Source organism: Pantherophis guttatus, chromosome 1 (genome assembly GCF_059756535.1).
Source record: "Pantherophis guttatus breed Tessera chromosome 1, ASM5975653v1, whole genome shotgun sequence".
In the NCBI taxonomy this organism is placed as follows: domain Eukaryota; kingdom Metazoa; phylum Chordata; class Lepidosauria; order Squamata; family Colubridae; genus Pantherophis; species Pantherophis guttatus.
This window is the reverse complement of record NC_142063.1, coordinates 153,251,882-153,274,811: the sequence shown is the minus strand read 5'-3', so window position 1 is coordinate 153,274,811 and position 22,930 is coordinate 153,251,882. Positions and strand designations below refer to the sequence as shown.

Here is a 22,930-nt window from a genome sequence, read left to right as displayed (position 1 = left end):
GAGCCCTGTAGCGTCTTTTCTTTGACACCAAATCTTTAAGAGACTAAGTTTTAAAGAAAATAAAATTAACCTAGAATGTTGCTCCTCAATAATATTCTAATACTCTGATGTTTAGTGTTGGTTTTTTTTAGGAGTATTTTTAGGAGTATTTTTAAAAAGCCTGAAGAAGCTGAAGAATTAGTAATCTCTCTAGCCTCCCCACTATAGATTGAAGGGAAAAATGCAGCATGTTTTTAAGACCTGGAAATGGGGTCTCATTATTTGGCCAGTAATTAGGTGAATGCAGAGAGCTACTTGATGATGAAGCCATGGCAATATGCAAGGGCAACAGAATTTCAGGCAATGTACCCATGTGACTATTTCCTTCTTAATTGGGGGCTTATCTACAAAAGGAACTCTGCTGTACATCCATAAGCTCCTGTATGCAGATACAGTTTTCAAAAATTAGAATACAAAAGTGCTAGATACAAAATGTAAGACTTACTTAGAATCAGGCTCTCTGTCTTTGGGAGATCAATACTGAGGTAATGAACCATCAACAGTTCAATAGAGCTGGTTAAAATCTACCATTCACTCAGATGCCTGATCCAGACCTCAGGCAGATGTGGTAAACCCATTAAAATAGAGACACCACCATTCCCAGCAACCAATTAATAAATGCCTCCAAGGAAACTGCCAGTCACCACCAACTACCCTCAAGTCCAGATCTTACACAAACTGTAAGGCAACTCCCTCCCTTCACTTCTGAAGCCTCATAGGAAAATGGGGCAAAAAGCCTGCAAAAAACAACAACAACCCATCTTTCCCAAAGGCTGGAAAATCTGATTACTAATATGTGCAACGAAGCTGATCTATCACTATTCCAAGAAATCCATATGAACGGAAAAATTTTTCCAAAATTATTTTGAAAATATTTGTCTGTTATAGACAATATTTTGTATCTATGCGTATCATTTTAAAGGCTCCACCTGAACAAGACCATCCTGTCTCCTACCCTGAAATAAGCAATTTTATTCTTCAAATGTCTACCTTTTAAAATAACACTGATGGCTGCAGAGTGCCTCATGATGCCATGATGGGAGAAACTGGATTGAGATATTCAGCCTTCTATATATAGTGGTAGATAAGGCAAGTCTTTTAGGAGCCAAAATCCACCAAAAAATTGGTTTTGGCTTATCTGCAGATGGGCTTATCTGCGAGTATGTATAATAGGTTGTTCCCTCAGCTTCTTTAAAATACAATCTCTCTCTCATATACTTACAGATACTCCAGTCTGTGGATAAGCAGATCCTTAAATTTTTAACCCAAATATCATGAAAAATGCACCAGCTGCTGCTAAGTCAATTGTGAAAATTAAATCATACAAAAATTTTGAGGATAGGCTTATCCATGGATGATACATTTTTTCATGACAGTTGGGTTAAAAATTTCAGAGTCGGCAAATCTGCCAATGGGTTTATCTGTAAGTATATAGTTTTTCTCCAATATGCACTGACTTATTTTACCCACTCTGCCCCACAACCAAACATCCCTGAAATATGCCATTTTACTCCTCAATTAAGGCAACAAAATCAGGTACATCTGAAAAAAAAAAAGGAACGGAGAAAAGATTTACATGTGATATTCAAGCCACAGGTTGCCCACCCATTCTAAGCAACTATACGTAAAAGCCTGTAAGCAGTTATTTCAGAAGCAATTAAATTACAAATTCAAAAAAAGTCTTATTGCACAGGAGAGTAATTGGCATTTACAAAAAAATGAAACTACCATCAATGGCGAAATCAACTTTATAGCAATGCAAAATCTTGAAGGTTAAGATAGTTTACTTTATGGCCAATTTGCTGGGTAGTTTACAAAATGTTACAACTGTACTAAAATATTTTATTTGAAGCTTGCCAGTCTCGTGTAACCTCCTGGGAAGCCAGCACCAACCAGAAGGGACACGGGTCCAATAAACATGTGGTTCAGCCGTCCCAAGATCCTGTCCACGTCCTCGGGAGCCACAGGATCGAACTCCTCCCAGATAACATTCTCAAGACCTGCCTCAGTCATCTCGTCTGAACTAACCTAGTCAGTGGCCAAGTCTTCCAGAATCTGAGTTATTTTATCATACAGATATTGTACAAAATCTCAGCTGGGCCCTGCAAGGGGTCATCCCGCGCTCCCAGATGGAGGAGGGAGCGGGTCACCCTAAACAGGGCAGCTGGACGATTATCTGATGACGCGATAAGAGCGGCAAAATAGCTAGATTTCGCCACTTTTATCGCCACTGGGTAGGTCTTAATATGAGACCTTACCAGTGTCAAGTCAGATTCGGACCGGCTGGCCCTCCAACCGCTCTCTAAGCGTCTTTTCCGGCGCTTCATCTCCCTCAGCTCCTCGGAGAACCAAGGAGCTAAGTGAGTTCGGTGCCGGGTCAGAGGCTGCAAAGGCACGACACGGTCCAAAGCCCCGGCGGCCACACTGTCCCAGGCAGCCACCAGGTCCTCAGCCGAGTCGTGAGCCAGAGTCTCAGGAAATGGCCCAAGCTCCATCTGGAACATATCAGGATCCATCAGGCGCCTGGGGCGGAACCACTTGGTCAGTTCCGCCTTCCTGCGACGGGGTGCGGTGGTCAGAAAGTCAAGTCGAAGGAGCGAGTGGTCAGACCATGACAAGGGTTCAATGCCTATATCCCCTGTATCAAGGCCACTCGGCCACTGACCAGAGATAAAAACTAAGTCCAGAGTGTGTCCACCTATGTGAGTACGGCCATGAATTACTTGAGTCAGGTCCATGGCCGTCATGGAAGCCATGAACTCCCGAGCTACCTCTGACGTTTCACCGATGGATGGCAGGTTAAAATCCCCCATGACCAAAAATCTGGGGTTATCAACCGCCACCTCGGCTATGACGTTGAGCTCGGGCAGGGTCGTTGCCATGTGGCAGGGAGCCAGGTACGTGACCAACAGACCCATCTGCACCCCACAACCCCACTTCACAAAAAGGGACTCACATCCAGCTATCTGAGGTACAGTGGCCTCCCTCGGATCAAGACCTTCCTTTATAATAACCGCTAGCCCCCCACCCCTGCCCTGGGCTCTCAGCTGATGAAATGCGCGGAAGCCTGGTGGGCACATATCCACAAGGAGAACCTCCCCTTCATGGCCCAACCAGGTCTCCGTAATGCCTGCCAGGTCCACTCCCCCCTCCTGGTGGTGGTCACAAATGAGGGGGGCCTTATTTACTACAGACCTGGCACTGCATAACAACAGCCGGAGACCCGGGCCCTGAGATTCTGAGCAACCTGGGGAACGGGAAGAGCTAAGGGGACCGGGGCATGCAACCGCTCGAAGATAGCGAGTGCGTGCCCCCACCACACGATGCGTCCCCTGCTCCCACCATATCTGCCCCTCCCACTCAGCGTATTAATAGAAAAGCCCTCAACAGAGGGTATTCTAATAGCCCTCTTACCTCCAGAGTCCATACCCCCCCGTGCCACCATTTACTGCCGGGCCAGTCCCTTTCCCCCGTGGGTTATCCCCCAAACCCACCTAACCTTCCCACCCCCCAGAACCCCTTAAAAGTCTATTTAAAAATGTCCTAAAAAAACCCCTCAATCTCCTTTTTGCGACATGCCACCTCCCGGGGTCCCAAAACCCGTCATTAAGGTGGGCCCTCGATAACATAGAGGGCCAAGCCTGCGAGAGGGGGGAATCTCGCAGCGCAAGAAGCTTAGACCTAGAATACATCCGAAAACACTGGAGTGGTAGTACAGATATGGCCTAGACATGGCCTAGGGGTCCATAATGATAGTCTTAAACGTCCAGGAAACAAGGCTAGGTTAAACCGGAAGAATCACCACTACCCTCTCACAGTAGTGGGTAGGAGTCCTCACGTTCTGTCCAACTGGGGGAATATCCAGACCACCCTCTCACGGTGGTCGGCCATACTGGTCAAGGCAAGTTGGAAAGTCCAAAACCACCCTCTCACAGTGGTTTGGCCATATTAGTCCTGAGAAGATGAGACATCCCGTCAGTGGCGAACGTAGTATAGAACCGGCTCCATCAATCCTGAGATTATTGTGAGTTTACCATAAAAAAATGAAGTGTTGCCTCTTAAATTTTAGAAAAGTTCCCAGACAAATTACAGATTATCCTGTGGTCATAGGATTTCAAAAAGATTTCATTTTTTTCTTTCTGGGCAGAATTGTGCAAGCTATATCCAATCCAACAATTTAAAATGAAGTTTTAAACCTAAAAATCATTTGTATCCTTCATTTTTATTATAGGCATAAATAGAAAGTACATTTTAGATTCCTTTTCCCCTACAAATCTTGTGTGAATTATTAGCACGTAACACAATCCTATTAAAAAAAATCAAGTCTTTAAATGGATATGTATGAGAAAAACATCATGTATTTTATTTATAAAGAATCCTTACTAGCTACACAAATTTAACAAAAAATCCAAAGGATTTTAGAAATTTTCCATTAATTAAAAAAGATTTAATAGATTATTTTTATTCCTTTACATGATCTATCACCATGGGAGCCTACTGTATAACATATAGGATAAAGGTTGCTGTGAACAGATACATGTGTAACTACCGTAACTCTAAGCAGTTCCATAATCCCCCCCCCCGAGATAGGTTACATAACTTACTTAAATCCCATTGAAAGTTGGACAGCCTAAGTAACTTTAAATATATAAGTAGTGTTTAAACTGAAGATATGACTTGCCAAGTTAGGATAAATATTAATATATGCAGATTAGATTAAGAATATGTGATCTAGCTTTTAAAAAGCAACTTCACAAGATCTGCTTCAGTAATCTTTATACACTTGTCAAATCCATAGTTGACTACATGTTTTCATGTTCAAGTTGCTGCTGCAGGCTAGAACATGCTACTACATTGAAGCTTTTTGTAGCTCATTCCCAAATTCACTGCTAGAATCCTCTGTAAAATTTTAAGAAGGAATTCGAGTTGCTGCTTCCTCTTCTGCATCAGCTCTGTTTGCATTAATTTCAGCTAATGTCCGGCCAAAACGGGTCCACTCATCACTTCGGGGAACAGCAATTTGCTGTAGAGAAATAGTTATATGGGAGGTGTTAGTAAACATATGAATATGCTGATTTTTTTTTTTTAATCATTGGTTTGTATCCAAAATCTAGAATTGAAACAAATATACATTTCTAGGTTCCCTGAATTTTTATGAACATGAAAAATTTATTTCAACACAAAGAGTAGGCTCCATCTCCATTACAATGAGGAAATCACAGTGAGCAAAGATCTAGGCCAGTGGGTCTCAACCTTCCTAATGCCGCGACCCTTTAATACAGTTCCTCATGTTGTGATGACCTCCAACCATAAAATTATTCCTAAAACCATTGAAAATATGTGTTTTCCGATGGTCTTAGGCGACCCCTGTGAAAGGGTCGTTTGACCCCCAAAGGGGTCCCGACCCACAGGTTGAGAACCACTGATCTAGGCAGAAGCATCTAGCCAGTGTCTAATTGGACACAAACAGTTCATAAAATGGGAATAATCTATTTCACATTTTTCTGTTTTCTAGAAGAATTGTACTTTCAACCTGCTGTTCTATTGTCTGGTAAGACCATATGTAGGAAAAAGAAATTTGAAAACTATTTACTTGTCCAAACCAATAAAGCAAACCTAAGCCACAATCATTAGTTTGAACTACTTTGACAGCACTGGAGAATTTCCCCAAACTCAAATATAAAGGATTCTGAAGTGACACAAAAGCAGTCAAATAGCAACCCTCTTTGGCTTCTGACCTAAACTCAGTTGCAAACTGTATCTTTGTTGTGTAGTATCTCTCCTTTCATATTCTCCAGTTTTAAACTCCGTGGATACAGACAACTTTTTACATTATTTTGCAACATGAAAGATTCTGGATAACTTGCAATCTTTTCTGAAAAAGTTTGTAATTTGAAAGTCCTGCCAATTGTTGCCATCGGATGCCCCCAGAATAAAAAAGGAATGGTGAATGAGCAGCAGCATTATGGGAAATTGGGTTGGGCAGTAGTTTCCAAGAAATAGGGGAAGGGTTGAAGTAGTTTTAGGCTGCTTCACAAAACTATATTCATGATAATTTCTTTAAATTTTCATCTTCACATGCACACACACTCGCACTTAAATCTGCCCAAATTTTAAATAGACACTTTCTAAATTGAAACAAAAACATGACTCCCATGCACTCTTTATTATTGAAGCAAAACAAAATAAGTTAGAAAATTACCTACCTCTCCCACATCATAAATTACTATTTGTCCTTCGGAATCTCCCACCGCAATCTCACGTCCTGAATTTGTCCATCTTACATGATTAAGGGCTGGATTTCCATCCACGGTAATGCTTGCTGTTGGCACCTATCCCAGTTCAAACAACAATGCTTCATCATGATTTATACCCTCTTTGGAATTTTGCTAGATTTGTCACAAATATTCAGATGATAATATAACCATTAAAGTTATCTAGCTGTCCCTTATCCTAACACAACAGAGAAGGAAATATTTTACCTTTAACGATATAAATCTCTCTGATATACCCACACAAGGCCCAATGGAAGATAGATTTAGTAATGATAGGAATTAGAGCACCAAGCCTTCAAAGATGACAGCTCCAAGTTACTGAGTTCTTCCTTGCTTGGATAAAACCTTGCCTGGATATGCTGAGTTTGAATTACACTGGAAAAATTACTTTATTATAGGTAATCCTCTTCCACTCAAGCACATCATAGGGAGCGAAACTGATTGCTGCACAAAAGTAGTGCTAAATACACTCAGAGTCTGATGCTTTAAAGCATTCAGTGAGAACATCATGCCTAGGTTTTGCTCAGTGCTCAGCAACTGATAGCACTGCATTCTTTAGCAATACACGGACTATCAGCTTCATGAAGCTTAACTGTTCCAACTATCTGTTACAAAGAACCTGTATTCATGCCAGATAACAAAAAAGCCCTGGTTTTACCCTGTGCTAGAGTTAGGTGAAACAATGTCATGGCATATTCCTATTAGCATAAGCCACACATATAGTCATTCATTTTGTGTTCATTTAAAACTTATTATTAGTTTTATTAATCAAATTTATATAGCTGTCCAACTCACCAAGGGAGACTCTAGGTGCAACAATAGATAAAAAAATAGCAAAGCAGAGAAGTCAAATATATAAAAAATAGTATTAAATACCCTAAAAAAACAAAATACAATCGAAGTGAAGAGAGAATAAAAAATGCCCTCCTCACAATGGAGCCATCTAGCCAAGTCTCTGTTTCTGTAGAAGCCCAGAACAGGTTACATAACCAAGTCTTGAGGATCTTAACAGAATATCAAAAGGGATCAAAAGCCAATCTAATGGGAGGAGGGAGTGGAGACTGTTCCATAAGATGGGCACTACAATAGAGAAGACACATCTACTGAACCCACCAAATGTAAATCCCTAGCTGAAGGTACCCACAATATGCCTCTTCTGCAAAATCTGATGGGAAGGAATGATGTAAAAGGGGAAAGGTGGTCCCTTAGATCGAGCTCCCCAATCCCTGGTCTGCGGCGCATCAGAAACCAGGCTGCAGAAATGAGCAAAGCCTCATCTGTGCATGCACGGAATGCAGGGAGTGTGTGAAACCATGCCTCCTCCGGTCCATGGAAAAACCTCTCTCCACAAAACTGGTTCCTGATGCTCAAAAGATTGGGAGCCCCTGTCTTAGATTGCCCAGGCCCATGCCATAAGGGCTTTATAGGTTAAAATCAGCACTTTGAATTGGAGCTTGAAGTAAACCAGTGCAGCTTACAGAGCAGATGTCTAACATTGGCTGCAGGAGTGCACATAATTGCCCACACCCTTGCATGCTAAACTAGTTGAAGCTTCCAGATACTCTCCAAGGGCAGCCCCATGTAAAGCCCATTGTAGTAGTCCAATCTGAAAGTGATTAGGGAAAGAGTGATTGTAAGCAGGGCCTCCTGATTCAGGAATGGGCACAGCTGGTGCACAAAACAAAGCTGCGCAAAGAGCTTTCTAGCCATGAGTGTAATCTGTTTACCAAGCAGGAGTTGTGAATCTATAGGTTGCACACAGAGCCTGTCTGAGATAGTGCAACTACATCTAGCACCAAAGGTGGCATAGTCCTGGAATCAGAAGGCCCCAAAAACCAAAACCATTCAGTCTTGCCAAGGTTCAGTTGAAGCCTATTGTTCCCCATCCAGACTTTTGCAGTCTTAAGGCACTAGGATAACAGGGTCATGACATCACTTAATTTTCCAGGGGCAGAGATGTACAATTGGTACACATGGCAATGGATTAACTCACCCAGTGGCCTCATATAGATGTTAAAAAGGAAAAGAGAAAGCACCATCTTGTGCCATCCCACATAGTTGGGGCTGACAATAGGACCTTTTCTTCCTAATTATTACCAAATCGGATTGACCCCAAAGGAACGAAGCAAATCAGCACACCACGCCACCCACCCCAGCCGTCTGAGCTGATCCAGAAAGATAACATGGTTGAGGGGATCAAGAGTCTCTGAGAGGTCAAGAATGGCATGGATGGATGCACTACCCCATCCCCTCCACACAAGAGATCTTCCAAAAGCAGGACTAGTACTGTTTCCGTCCCATACCTAGTCTGTATCCTAACAGAAAAGGATCAAGATAATCCAAATCAACTGATTTCATGAAAAATTAGCCAGTTACAACATTAAAGGTTTAGCTTAAAGACCTCTTTGTGAGGTAATTAGGTGAAGAGCCAAAGAAGATAAAATAAATGTATGACTTTTTAACATATTTTTCTGAATATATGCTCAATTACCATGCAGTCTTGGGATACCAAACCAATTTTGCTTTACCTCAGTATCATTGTTAAGATTCCACAGATCAAGTCTTCCCATTCCATCTACACAAGCAAAGAGGGCAGGGTGAGTGGGTGACCACATCACATCATAAACATAATCTGAGTTGTCTTCAAATGAATATAGAGGCTTGTTGTTCTAGGAAAAAAATAATTTAGTATTAATATATCTTGCAATTACCGAAACAAAAATAATTAAGGCACGGTGGCAAGATTTGTGATAGACAGGATTTGCTATTATTAAACTATGTTTTCTGGCTTCAGGACCAAAGGATAGTTCATGGTCAGCAGAGAGGATATGGAATACTGAATCCTTTTTGTGTATTTTGGAGGTAGTGGAGTTAATAACACATCTTTTAGTACTCAAATTAGAAAAAAAAAGTACAATGCTGAGAACTGACTATCTGTAACACAATTTGTTGGTTGCAGAAATGAGTCTGGGAACAAAATGAACCTCTGGGTGAAGGCAGTCTACCACTGAATGCTTGCATTTAATCCTGAGGACATCAAAGCAAAGTTTAGCTATGTTTTGTCTTTTGATTGTTGATTCATTATGTGTCATCAAGTAATTCTTTTAGTGGCAAAGTTTAAGTAAAAGCTTGAAGTATCTCAATTTGAAAAAATACTGAGTCATTTTTGAGATTTATACTAAATTAGATTATATAAATATAGTAATGTAATTTTAATATGAAAGGCTGAGCGCCAAATAATTGAGGCCTTTGAACTATGGTGCTGGAAAAAACTCCTGTGAGTGAGTCCCTTGGACTACAAGGTGATCAAACCAGTCAGTCCTAGAGGAGATCAACCCTGACTGCTTTTTAGAAGGCCAGATCCTGAAGATGAAACTCAAATATTTTGGCCACCTAATGAGAAGGAAGGATTCACTGGAGAAGAGCCTAATGCTGGGAAAGATTGAGGGCAAAAGAAGAAGGGGACGACAGAGAATGAGGTGGCTGGATGGAGTCACTGAAGCAGTCGGTGTGAGCTTAAATGGACTCCAGAGGATGGTAGAGGATAGGAAGGCCTGGAGGAACATTGTCCATGGGGTCGCGATGGGTCGGACACAACTTCGCAACTAACAACAAAAAATGTAATTTTAACAATAACATTAGACATTAATAAAGCTACAAATTTTAATTTCCTCAGAGATAACACAGAACAGATTTTAAGAAGAGCTTGGACAACCATTTGTCTGAAATGGTACAGGGTTTCCAGCTTGAGTGGGGTGTGTGTGTGTGTGGACTAGAAGACCTCCAAGGTTCCTTCCAACTCTGTTATTCTATTATTAGAACTTTCATCATGCAGAATTCTATAATATTCATGAAACAAACAAGATACCACTATTTCATTTTGTGTGTGTACATGTAGTGTCTATGTAACGCTGTTATACACTATAATGTAAACATAACATACTAATAGCAACTTTAAACCGCTACAATGGTTATAGGGATCTATATTTATGAGAATTACTTCAGCCAATATAAGAAGGCTGAGTAATGGATAGATCTGATCTGTACACGTTTTACTCTTACATTACAATCATATACTGTATTATGGAACTGATGATTTAAAACATGGATGCTTCAATGAAGCTTCTTGACAGAAAACTTAGTTCTACACAGGCAATTTCCATAAAATGGGTTTTTATACAGGTCAAGATTGTGTATATTTATCTACTGATACCTTAGTTGTCCAAAGCTTTACAGTCCAGTCAAAAGAAGAAGTTACAAATAGATGTGAAAAGTCTACAGGTCCAACTGCTGCATGGCAATGGATACCTGTAATGGGCCCTTGGTGGCCTTCAAACATCTCACTGATTCCAGCTTTGCTGTTTAAAATGCATACAAAGGAGAAAGAAATTTACTCTAAAAAGAAAAAAATACTGATGCAAAACTCTAGATACAAAGTACTATTTAACAGTTCACAAAGTATATCACAAATTATTTCTACAATATTGCATATTCCATGGAACTGAATTAAGCTCAGTACCACTATAAATAAAAAACTGTATTAATTAAATAGCTAGACATATGCTTTGAAAGATAATGTTTACAAAATACTACATATCCTAGATAGCTGTATTATTTTTTCAAACTCCAACTAAATATTTGGGCCACAAAAATTAAGACATTATTGTCTTCCAAGAAACATCAAGCTTCCCAAGAGATGCATTTCCTCCTTGGGTAATTTTCAGTCTGAAATCAGGGATGATAAACCCTCAACCGTTTCAGAGCAAACTACCAATTTTGGTTAGTTCTAACCCAAAGCACTGTACAGCATGGGCTGATGTGCGTTTGAGAAGAGACCGGCGTCTCAATTTCATTTAAGAAAGCAATAGATAAGCTACAGCTATACAATTTCAAAACAGATTGAACAGCAGGAGACAAGCTGCCCAATTTATGACTGGTGCGTGATAGTACTATATAATTATCAACAAAAGCAAGAATTTAGGATATTCTGCCACAATTCCCCTCCAAATTTGATTAATCAGCGTATTCCACATCAATGCTCAAAAGCTATTCTCATCTAGAAAAAAAAGAGATGCTGAAGTTAATTGAGAGTTTTAATTATTAAATACTCTTTTAAAATTCTTACAATTTCTTTTAGAGAAGTACAATATATAATCATCCTATGACAATTAAAGACCAGCAATCCCAAAATTAATGTTTCTTAAAGTATGACCCAAGATGCAACACCTTGTGGCTGAAAAAATGAAATCCCAGGGTCTAATCACCTGCCATGGCGACATGCTGTGTAGACAGAGCCCTCTTCACTTCCAACGACAAAGTTGTTGACATCTCCAACAGGGAAAGACATAGAAGTGACAGCAACAGCTTTGGATTGCTTATGAACTAACTCCATGCTATCCTGGAGAGAATGATATCATATTTCCGTTTTCTGTTTTCCAAAACAACTTTTCTGCTAAGATCAGGGAGTATTTCTGATACTAGCCTTCTACAAAACATTTTTATTCTATATACTTGCTTTATTCATATTATCCAGCTGAAAATATTTAACACAACAAAACAACATAGAGTACATGATGACAATGTAGGATTTTTTTCTCAACCTATGGAATATATATTTTATTAATATCTACAGTAAGACAAATGTACTACATATTTCTCACTATTTTTCAGATGGTCTGTGACATAATTTAGACCGAAAGTTTATCACTTAAAATCATTTAATGAGTTTCTATATTTAAATAAGCATGTGAACTGAAAAATCCTCAGTACAAATTCTATACTACGTTAAACTGCATGCCAGCGCTCAGAATTCAAAAAAGAACCTTTACATATATGGGACTGGGATATCAGACATTTCATACTGCAGTAGCATATATTTTATCTGCTGAACTTTCCTGAAACAGATATAACAATAAATGTTTGACATATTTAATAGAAAATATACCTGCGGCTGTGATAGCATATCCAGGCTCCATGAGCAAATCTTCCCATCAGTAGAAATGCTGATAAGGTTATGGGCATTCTGTGTCCCCACAACATTTACACAATATACAGGATGCTAAAGTAAAAATCATATAGCACAGTTTAACAAAGCTTCTATGGAAATTTAAGATATCTTCAAATAAATGCAAATCTAAATTTTAAATGATCAGGCAAGAAGGACAAGAAAGATATCCAGGGACTTAACAACCCATTGTTTTCTACAGCTAATCATCAGACCTTCCCCAGAAACTAAGATCTAGATTTGGTTGCTTAGCAATCCTGCAAGATTAGACATTTCACTAAAAGTACAAAAACCAGTGCTGGTACAGGAAGGATTAAAGGTTCATTCTTGAAATACAGGTAGTCCTCACTTACTGATCCTAATTGGGACCAGCAACTCTGACACAAAATGGGAAATTATGTGACTGTGACTGCTCTTTCAAGCTGGAAAAAGACAAGACTATTCAGTCTTTGGCTTTTGTTTGCCTGTTAACCACTCCCCTGCCCTTCAGAATGCTTGAATGCCTGTTTACTATCTTGTACACATTGAAAGCAATGTGACTGCATGGCAGCCCAGGGCTGGGAGCCATGGGGGCACTATGCAAATAATTTACAGTACTCTCTTGAAATCTCTTCCTCTCCAATCTCTCTGCTCTATGAGGTGGGGTGGGGGAAACAATTGATTTCTTTAGGCAATCAAGATATCTTTGCCTGATCCTTTCCCAGTGCCAGCAAAATTGCATTGCTTTTGATATTTAGAAGGGCGAATAGTTATTCTCTTGTAATCCTTTCCACTCCAATCTCTCTTCTCTTGGGGGGGGGGTGCATGGAGGTGTGTGGAGGAAAAAATCCAAAGGTGAGGTGCGTGACAAAGCCTACTTATAGTAATGGCAATGATGTGATTGAGAGATGCTGCAAAGGGTTGCAAATAATCGCAAATTAGCTTTAAAGTTATTTTTCAGCACCCTTGTAATTTTGAACAACTGCTGAATGAGTGGTCAGTAAGCGAATACTTCCTATATGCCAACATTAGGAGGCGAAGTTATGACAAAAGAAAGACTGAACATTAATAAAAATGGAACAAAAGAAAAATAGAAGGAAATAGAACGAAGAGTTATAGTGATGTAAAAGCATGGTCTACCTATCAACATTCCTAAGCACAGAGCAAAGGAATGACCAGACAGTCTAGATTTTGAAAATATGAATAGCTAATACTTTCATTTCAGGCATACATGTTTTCCCAGCAGGGAAAATGTGCTTCTCAAGGGAAAGTGAGAGCTAAGGAACAAGAAAGATATGATCTCCTGTTCATAATGAAAAATTCAGAGACCTTGGAACCTGGAGAGAGACAAATATAGATGACAGGAAATACCATAGAACCAAGTAATGTGAAATGGTGAATTGATCCTTTCAGCAAAAAGTTTAATTCAAATAGGATTATAGTATCTTTTATATAAAACACTCATTTCTTGAATGTTATAATACTTTTTTCTTCACATATTCTGAATTTTATCCCATCATGCTCTAAGCCAACACTATCCTAGATTACTGAATAAATCAGTAATTTTTTCTTATGTCTTGCCTTAGTTTCTTTTGTCACTACTTCACACTCTTTCTGTGCACTTTGCACAACACTGTTTATCCTGAAAGGAGATTGGGTGATGAAGATATATGGATCTTCCATTCCCTACCGTGTGAGCAGCAGCTGAAAGGGGAGTTCTCTGAACTGGTGTTCGCTTATTGCTACGGTTATCCCAGAGCACAATTTGTCCAGAGTATGTGCCACCAACCACCAAATTTGGATGAAATTTTGCAAATGTAGCAGACATAACAGCTGACTGTAAAGTGAAAAAAGAATGTAAATGTTATTTCTGAATATGACTGTTTACTAGAAATATTTCCTAAATGACTTCAGGAATGACTATATCAGAAAAAGGACACATTAATGGATCATCTTTTAACCTATGAAATGTTATACCATATTAAATATATAATACAGAGAAATGAAACTTCATTATTATGCTTAAGGCTACTTTCTTAAGCACGGGGGTCAGGAAGATAGTTGAGCCCAGATGAGTTTGTTCTGGTTTTCTCAGCTGTCATATTATCTTACCTATGTCTTACATTTATTATTTCACTAGTTGTTTCATTAGCTGCTCAGACTTGCATTTGGGAGATGGGTAGTCATATAAATTGACTTGAAATAAATATTTTACAGTAACCTATACTGAGGCCAATTTGTATCTACATTAGATCATTTTTAAGTTGAAATAATTTATTATTAATTTATTTCAACTTTATTAATTTTATTTCCCTTAAATTTTAGGCTATGTATATTTGTTTTCAATATACAAATTGGGTTGAGATGTGATTATGTATTTTAAATGATAAATGCTGTAATGGTATCTTATTTAATGATTCTGTACTTAATGCACAGAACGTCATGTCATCTTTTATACAGTATGAGGTTGTGTAAGTTTAAATAACGCACATTATGCTAAAAAGAAGATAGTTAGATCCTTCAGATATCAACATGTGTTTAGAATGGGTTACATTTGAAGTTCATGTCTCCTCAATTAAATCATTATGCTGATAATTAAAAGGCAAGTCTTGTCCACTTTCACTAATACAAAATCTTTAACCTGCAAGATAAGAACTTGCATTACCTGGCAGTGAAAGACATATTCTGGAGTTGTTTTCTTATATTTCATATTCCAGACAAGGGCCACTCCATCAGGCTCATGAGGAGCATCTTCATTGTTGTTATAAGATGCTACTAACAACTCTGGGTACTAGATAAAAAAAATAAAAGATTCTCTGTTACTTGCTTTAAATAAGACACATTAAAATAAATCCAAATTAAGTTACTAAACACCACTTTATTTCTTGGAAATCTATTTTGACAAGAGAGTAAGGAAAATAATATCTACTAGGGAAGATTTATTAGATTAAGTAAAGTTACCTGAGATGACCAGTCCAAGCAACTAACAACACGATGCTTTGACCAACGTTCATCAAAAAACTGTCTGTTTAAGGACAGTTTAGCTCCTGCCTGAATTTCTCTGGAAAAAAATAAAACAATAGAAGAGGGCGGACTTAGGATCATTTCCAGTAAAATTAAAACAAATGGAGTAACGTATTTTAGAAATTCCCATATTACCCTTCTTTATCTTCTAAATCCCGGCCACTGTAGTCAAAGAAAATATTAATTTGCTCAGAAAGAGCTCTTTCTACAATTCTTGTAGAATGATCAAAGAAGCTCAAAAACTCTTCGGAATGCAAAATTTGTTGCTTTTCTTCTTCTGTTAGTTCATGTGGGGCAACTGTGGAGAGAGATTTGGAATGTGACTTATAACCAAGAGACTAAAATGAATATATTTTAATGATTAGAATATTAGTGTGTGTGGGTTTAAGATTTTCTACAGTGATGAACAGCTGCAATTTTATTCAATGCTTTTTAACCTTTAATCTTTAATAAATACAAATTTTATACAGTAAAAAGAAACATACACAACAAAATGAAAACAGAAATTTGAGTCAGATATTTATTTATTATTATATTTCTATACCACCTTTCTCCCGTAGGACTCAAGGCGGTGTACAGTCAAGAAAAATATAGACACACAAACATCATAAAATTGCTAATTAAAATTATTACTTAAGTTTGGTCAATTAAATAAAACACAGAATTAGATCATATTTAAAAAATCATTCACATGTTCATATGTTTAGCCCCGCCTGTTGGAACATCAGGGTCTTGAGGGCACAGCGGAAAGCATGGAGATCAGGGATATTCCGTATCTCTGGGGGCAGTTCATTCCAAAGGGTTGGAGCCCTCACAGAGAAGGCCCTCCCCCTGGGAGTCGCCAGTCGACATAATTTGACTGACGGTACCCTGAGTAGTCCCTCCCTGTGAGAACGAACTGGTCGGTGGGAGGCTATTGGTGGCAAAGACGGTCTCGTAGGTACCCAGGTCCTAAGTCATGGAGCGCTTTAAAGGTGATAACTAACACCTTGATATGCTTCCTCCTTCATATTATTAAAAATGAGGAACATAGCACTCTTTAAGAGAATACTGAAGTAGGGAGAACTTCCTGTTAGCAGTATTAGTTTTTATTTATGATAGTTAATTGTTTCTTGTTTTAGTATTTAAGGATAGTTCTAGCTTTATATACTGAAAATCACCCAGAGGTATTAGAATAAATGGCATATGAATGGATGTAAAGAAATAAAATGTTTATACCTTCCTCCTCTTCCACCTTTTTCAAAATGCTTTCTTCCTCAGGTTCAACTGGTGGTTTTTGTATAACTACATCATCTTCATCTTCCTCATCTGTAAAGAGGAAAGTTGTCAATAATTGCTTGGCCAATTGTAATCTGGGATTACATTTATTAAATAACGAAAAAAATAATCAGTCAAATATACTGTCACTGTCAGTAAACTTTAGTGATTTTTCTAACACAGCATCAGAACTAAACATACAGTACAGGGTAGCTTTTCAGAGATTTTCACTTTAAATTCTTAACTTCTATCCAGCTTTGTCACTGCAGACGAATCCATGTGATTTTACGCTACATGTTGACATATAGAATAATGAAAATCAAGCATCTTAACATAGCTCTCAGAACCATAGCTTTATTTAGATATAGATTCAATAACAAAAACTTTTTCATAAAGGAAAGATGTTACTTTAGTTTTGATGATGCTAGCTGGAAAGGCAATTTTTGCTAAGACAATAGCAAGAGAGATTATCTTTTTTCCCTATCATTTTAACTGCAAGTCACATTATCATTATGATGTTTACCAATGAGCATTTTAAAAGTAGAATGCTGTTTCCTTAATTGCAACAAATAGTAAGTGTTGACACTTTGAAATACTGAGAATATATGTAGCATTTTTTGCATTGTTACATTTTGTAAATAGTACAAGCCCCTAGAAAATTTAAAAAGAGCAATGTGGTGTTGTAGAATATGTTTCCTGCCTCTTTTTGTTCTGCTTCTCAAATCTTTCTTAAAATACTTATTTCATTCGTTAACCAGCTATGTCATCTGTCTAGAAGAGAATGGACACAGAAACCTGCATCCTGCCTTCTTGCAAGTAATGAGGCAAGATTCAACAGGGCTTTATTTGTTACAGCCATTCCCCTGACCCATGTTCAAAGTCATGGGGGAGGGGGAGAGGGAAGAGTGGTCAAGAGGTACAAACCAGCTGCCAAGCTATGGTCCCAGCAGCCAGACCAGCTGACTAGACAGCAGCAACCAGATGGTATTGCTGGGATTGTCTATCCCCGCTCTGAGGTGGCAATGGGATGGCACAGCATTTTTCTGCTTGACTGCTTCCAATTATGTTTTTTCTCCAATGGCAAGTCTGTGCAATTACCAACTCTCCAGGAGGTCCAGAGACAAGCCTTTACCCTGCAAACAAAAATACAGCTTGTAGGCTCTACCAGCTGCCAAGCCACACACATAGTGATAGGCTGAAGCAAAATCTGGAAAAAAAAATCTTTCTAACTCTAGTTTAGTCAATAAAAATATAAATCTATACCTGAAGGAACAAATGTCTTAAATAACACTATATAATGTATACAATAATACAAACTCCAACTTAATCAAAATGATAATGACGTATGCCAATCCCACATTATATGAAATCGAGCAATTTTTACGTTCTGACAAGTTTACAGAACTAGGATAAATGGCATGAACAATTTCAATATATGCTCATACTTCTGAACCAAATGGTGAAGGTTAAAATCTTTCCTTTCAAGGGCCTCAATCAGCCACAAAGGAAAACAGTAATCACTGTCTTTTCAACCAGCCCAACCACATTTGTCAGCCCTTTCTCCGTCAATGCAGCCAGAGCAATCAACCTGCCAAACATTCAGAATGGAAAAACAATCTGAAAATACAGGGTATAATGCACCTGCCAGTGAAAATGGCCATTTCAAGAAAAGCTAGTGATCTCAGTGACCCTGCTGAGGAGGCGGTGGTGCAAAGGGGAAAGAACGCGTAAAAGAATTCTTAGTGATCTCCACTCTCTTGCACATTGACATTTCCTTACAAAGCCTGCCAATTACAGCTTTTGTGCTACTTAAAAAAAATGAAAGCTTTTTTGGACAAAATAATCACACAGAGAAAAGGAAAGACACTGCTCCTTTTTAGATGAATTTGTACATACAATGGACTATTAATCAGAAAACTGGATAACAGAACAATTCCATGCCATGTGCCCCAAACAAGAGACTAGATTTCCACCCAAGCATTGGGGAAGAGAAAATTGATAAATGCATAATTTTCGCTTAATAATGAGAGATTGTGAATAGCAAATTACAAAGCAATGACTAGATTAAATAATTTGGTTGAATTAAGTGTGGACTTCTCTTTTTGTATGTAGACACGCTACAGCAAACAATGCCACTGTGACTTCAGAACAGGAATGCCCCCTTGACCTTTATAAGTTGTTCAAAGCTCAAATTCCATACATTTAGAAGTTAAATCTCAGCTTCCTTGCTCTGCCATTCCATTTTAATTCTAAGTACCATTTTCTGTGATAGAAGTCAAATCCTTGTCAAAAGCAGATGGGCAGCTCTCTACTACTGCCCAAGTGATCTGGTTATTTACATATATTAGAGATGAAATCTGATAATCAATTGCTCCTCCCTTTTCAGATTTTTAGTGTAGATGACAGATGTATAAACAAATTCCTCCTCGTCCTTATTCTTTATTTACTGTCAATGCTTAGGAATAACTATTACTGAATCTCAGCCCTAGAAATGGTATTACCGCAATTACATAAATACACTTGCAAGCACTGGAGCAATTTTTCATCTCAGTTTAATACTTATTTTTAAGATATATGCAAACGCCACTAAATAAATAACAAACTTTAATCCTGTTAATCTTACATTTTATCACTTAATAGATTTAAGAAAAGGATTTAAGAGAACTAAGTGGATATCCAATAGTTTATTCCTTAGTAGTTTAAATTTAAGCTGATATGCAAACAAATCAGCAGAATTATAAATTCACTTCAATATACAGCCACACATGGTATTTATTTTAGAACAATCTACTATTCTGGCAAGAAGTCATAGCTTTTTCTAAATCATCCTTCTGCAGGTCAACAAATTTGGGCTAACTATGTGACCAGAAAATTCTCTAGCTGTCAAAAGTCCTATTCCTGCTTTTTACCCAATAGTACACAGATCCTTTGAAGTACTTCAAGCAGTGCCTGATGCTTTTAAACATCACTGTGATCCAAGAGATGAGGTTTCTGTCTATTACGCAGTAGCCTAAATGATGCAGTTGTGCTAGCATAATGGCAAGCACATCTGAAATTCCTGCTGCTTCTGCCTTCTTTGTTCCTTGTATTCAACCCATTGCCAAATTAAACTGCTTAATCCTGTACAACACTGTGAAAATATAGACCTACATAATTTTTCCCTCAATATATACTGGTCTATAAAATCTACTTCTCCAGCTTTGCCACCTTACTATCCAAATGATACCTGCTCTCTTAAATAAACATACCCTTTCTTTTGGGTATATATATTAATGTATGCATTATGGTTCATACTGTAATATTCTTTTGTAATGTAGATATCTCATTCCTTCCAACATCCTGTTTTGTGAAGCCTTTTAATTCTACTTTAATTTCTCGCCTTGCTGAAAGAAAGCCTATTCATATATCAATAAACACAAAATCTTTCCCTTATTGATCTCACTTCATCTTCCTTTTTTTTTAAAGTTCTTCAAATGCAGGTATAAGTATCTGTTTTTGTTTGCTTCTCAATAAAGCTCCATATAACCAATGGTTCTACTAAAAACAGACCACAGAATAAAGATGCAAAATTATCCAAACTTTATAATTAAATTGTCATACAGGTTTATTCTTTTCTTGCCAATATATATATGTCCCACAGAATGTACTATTTAAAATGGCAATTTTAATGACTAATATTTTATGTGCAAGATCTTACAAATACAGTATTATGTATGAATTAAAATCAGGATATTGAACAGCAGCGAAAGTTAAACAGTATTGCTTACAATCTAATATATATGCACCAGCTGTACCATTCTGGATTAGGCCCTGAAAATATTTTGAGAAAATGTCCAGCTCTTTTATTTCATTGCTGTAATCTCTTTTATTATTCAGCATTCAAGATTTACCCCAATGATGCAGAAATGCTTTATTTATTTCACATTAAAAGCTACACTGCCACGCAAGAACATAACAATGAGGAGTAAAACTACATGTCAAATCATTTTACTGATGAATATTTATTACAATATACTAAGTGGTTACTATGTTTTTTCTTGACAGAGGATCTAAGGTTACAAGGCAAGCATTAAAAATCTGTAAAAGTAGCAGTTACTTTTAAAATGCCAAATCTCTTCTCAATGAATGGTAAATGAACCAGTGAATTTTTACTTAGTGTTAACATCAAAATTGTGCTGTATTTTGTTGAGATGAGAAGAAAAGCAGGCTGTAAATTAGACAGCGCCTTGCAATGACTTCAAGAGAATGAAGTTCCAGTTGTCTGCGTGGTCTGTTGTTGCAGTGTAGGTTAATCAAAGTTAAATCATCTGTGAAATGGGTGTCTTTTGTTAAGCCGAAGTGTCTTCAGATCACATTTACTATCTGTTTTATTTTGTTTTTGGCAGATACTTCTTAAAAATAGTAGAAGGAAGTATCCTAGTCAAATCTTTTTGTATTACATATAGATCTAGAATTTTTCAAATGATTAAAGTTTGACAATATTAAAGCACCAAGTTGAGATAATATGGTTAGATTCACTACTCTGTTAGAGGCCTCATTTGCATCCCTGCTTACCTTCCTTTTCTCATTCTATTAAAAATCCTATGCATCAAAGTCCTGACAGTGACACCTATCAGTAACACTGCAAGATAACGACAAGCTTTCATTCAATGGAAGCTAACTGATTGTTACTTGTATTGGGGAATAACAGACAGGCAATCTGAAGTCACTTTGAAGATACACATCAACAATCAAGCCTCTAACTTATGTGTTAACTTGACTACTTTTCGTTTGTATACTTTTTTCTTACAGGAAAGAAGCATAGAAACATGTGAGACTAATATTTTATTGAATCTTAAGCTTGATCAATACTACTACAAAACATTGCACAGGCAATTAAGAAAAATGACTATGTATGGTGACTTTTATTTTCCCCATGTTCTGGGACTATTTATTCATATCAGAGGTCTACTGTGTCTTACATACACAATACAGTACAAGACTGGAAATTACAATTATTAACACAGAATATTCTGTCCAGATATATTATTTTGTTATGGGAACATTGTAAGAATTAAGTATACGTAATAATTTAGTACTTTCGTACTGAGCAATACATCCAGAAATGGAAGCTCAAGTATATATAATATAGAGCTATAATATAGAGCAATTATGGAGTTATTGTTTTCCAATTGTTAAAACCTGAAAATATTAAGAATGAAAAGATCATAATGAACCAAGTCTTTACAACTTCCTAATCATTTTCAGATTCTAAAAAAAGAGACATCTTTGCTTTTATAGACAATTTTTCAAGCAGACCAATGCAACGGGCATGCATCATATGCCTTTTGAGCATCAAGTCTGCTTCCTACAGCTTCTGCTGAAAAGTTCATAAGCTATTCTGGGAAAACTTGAAGATTCAAAACAGAACCTTCCCTTCCTCCTTCCCAAGAAAGGTAATTTTCCTTCCTTCCTTTATGATTGGATCTCCTGTTACTTCTTTATTTTAAATTAATTTTTTGCTTTTTATAGAATGCAAGATACTTTAAGTTACTTCTTTTCCACTTTAATTCTTAAGCTGAGTTTGACCCAAAGTCCCTGTAACCAACAGTTAGGAAGAAGTTTACACTGCCTTCTAGATTTTCCCCCCAGTTCTTAATCTAACAGGAATACATAAATAATGCATAAATAAATAAATAGGATATATAACACAAAAACTATATTCTGCAGAACACCTTTTAGTATAAGTCTTTAATATAAAGTTAAGTCATATTTGAGGGCAAGTTTGGTATAGTGGTTAAGGCATCAGGCTAGAAATCAGGAGACCATGTACTCTAGTCCCACGTGGGACATGAAGCCAGCTGGGTGACCCTGGGCCAGTCACTTTCTCTCAGCCCTAGGAAGGAGGCAATTTCAAACCATTTCTGAAAAACCTTGCAGGGTTCAGGGACTTGTCCAGGCAGTCTCCAAGAACTGAGCACAATTGAACAGAAGAAAAATAAAAATGTTTTTTATCTTAAAGTAGGATTTGTAATCCATATTGACAGTCTAACCAGAGTAGTTGATAATTAAAAGACCAACAAGCAATCATTCTAAATATTTATACACATCTATGTCCAATTTCCTCTCTTACTCCATGCTGACCTAACCCTAAATGGGTTTCTCCCCATGGGATTTTGCCACGTATTTTACCACAAAATGTAAATATCGGTATGCATCGGTATAGTTAGGAGAGCGCTGACTATTTGAGCCTCCCCACTCAATAGTCAGTGCTCTCCTAACCATACCAATGCACTATGAATCTGTTGCCAACGTCCATTTTTCTCTTCAAGTATATGGAGATCCAACCATAACCCTCATAAATCTTTCCCCA

The 22,930-nt window shown here is 37.6% G+C and overlaps 1 protein-coding gene across 10 annotated transcripts in view; it reads right to left on the bottom strand.

Annotated features, from left to right (window-relative positions):
* Positions 1-4,242: 4,242 nt before the first annotated feature.
* The window catches only part of DYNC1I2 (dynein cytoplasmic 1 intermediate chain 2), a 38,671-nt gene continuing 19,983 nt past the window's right edge, over positions 4,243-22,930 (bottom strand). For all 10 annotated transcript variants that reach the window (XM_034427279.3, XM_034427287.3, XM_034427284.2 and 7 more), the window contains 11 exons: positions 16,540-16,629; positions 15,457-15,619; positions 15,259-15,358; positions 14,963-15,088; positions 13,988-14,134; positions 12,259-12,372; positions 11,579-11,712; positions 10,528-10,672; positions 8,843-8,983; positions 6,246-6,371; positions 4,243-5,062 (listed from right to left, as the gene is read on the bottom strand). In XM_034427279.3, the coding sequence (XP_034283170.2) occupies positions 4,949-5,062; positions 6,246-6,371; positions 8,843-8,983; positions 10,528-10,672; positions 11,579-11,712; positions 12,259-12,372; positions 13,988-14,134; positions 14,963-15,088; positions 15,259-15,358; positions 15,457-15,619; positions 16,540-16,629 (1,400 nt within the window). In that variant the 3' untranslated portion in view covers positions 4,243-4,948. The remainder of the gene's footprint in view (positions 5,063-6,245; positions 6,372-8,842; positions 8,984-10,527; positions 10,673-11,578; positions 11,713-12,258; positions 12,373-13,987; positions 14,135-14,962; positions 15,089-15,258; positions 15,359-15,456; positions 15,620-16,539; positions 16,630-22,930) is intronic.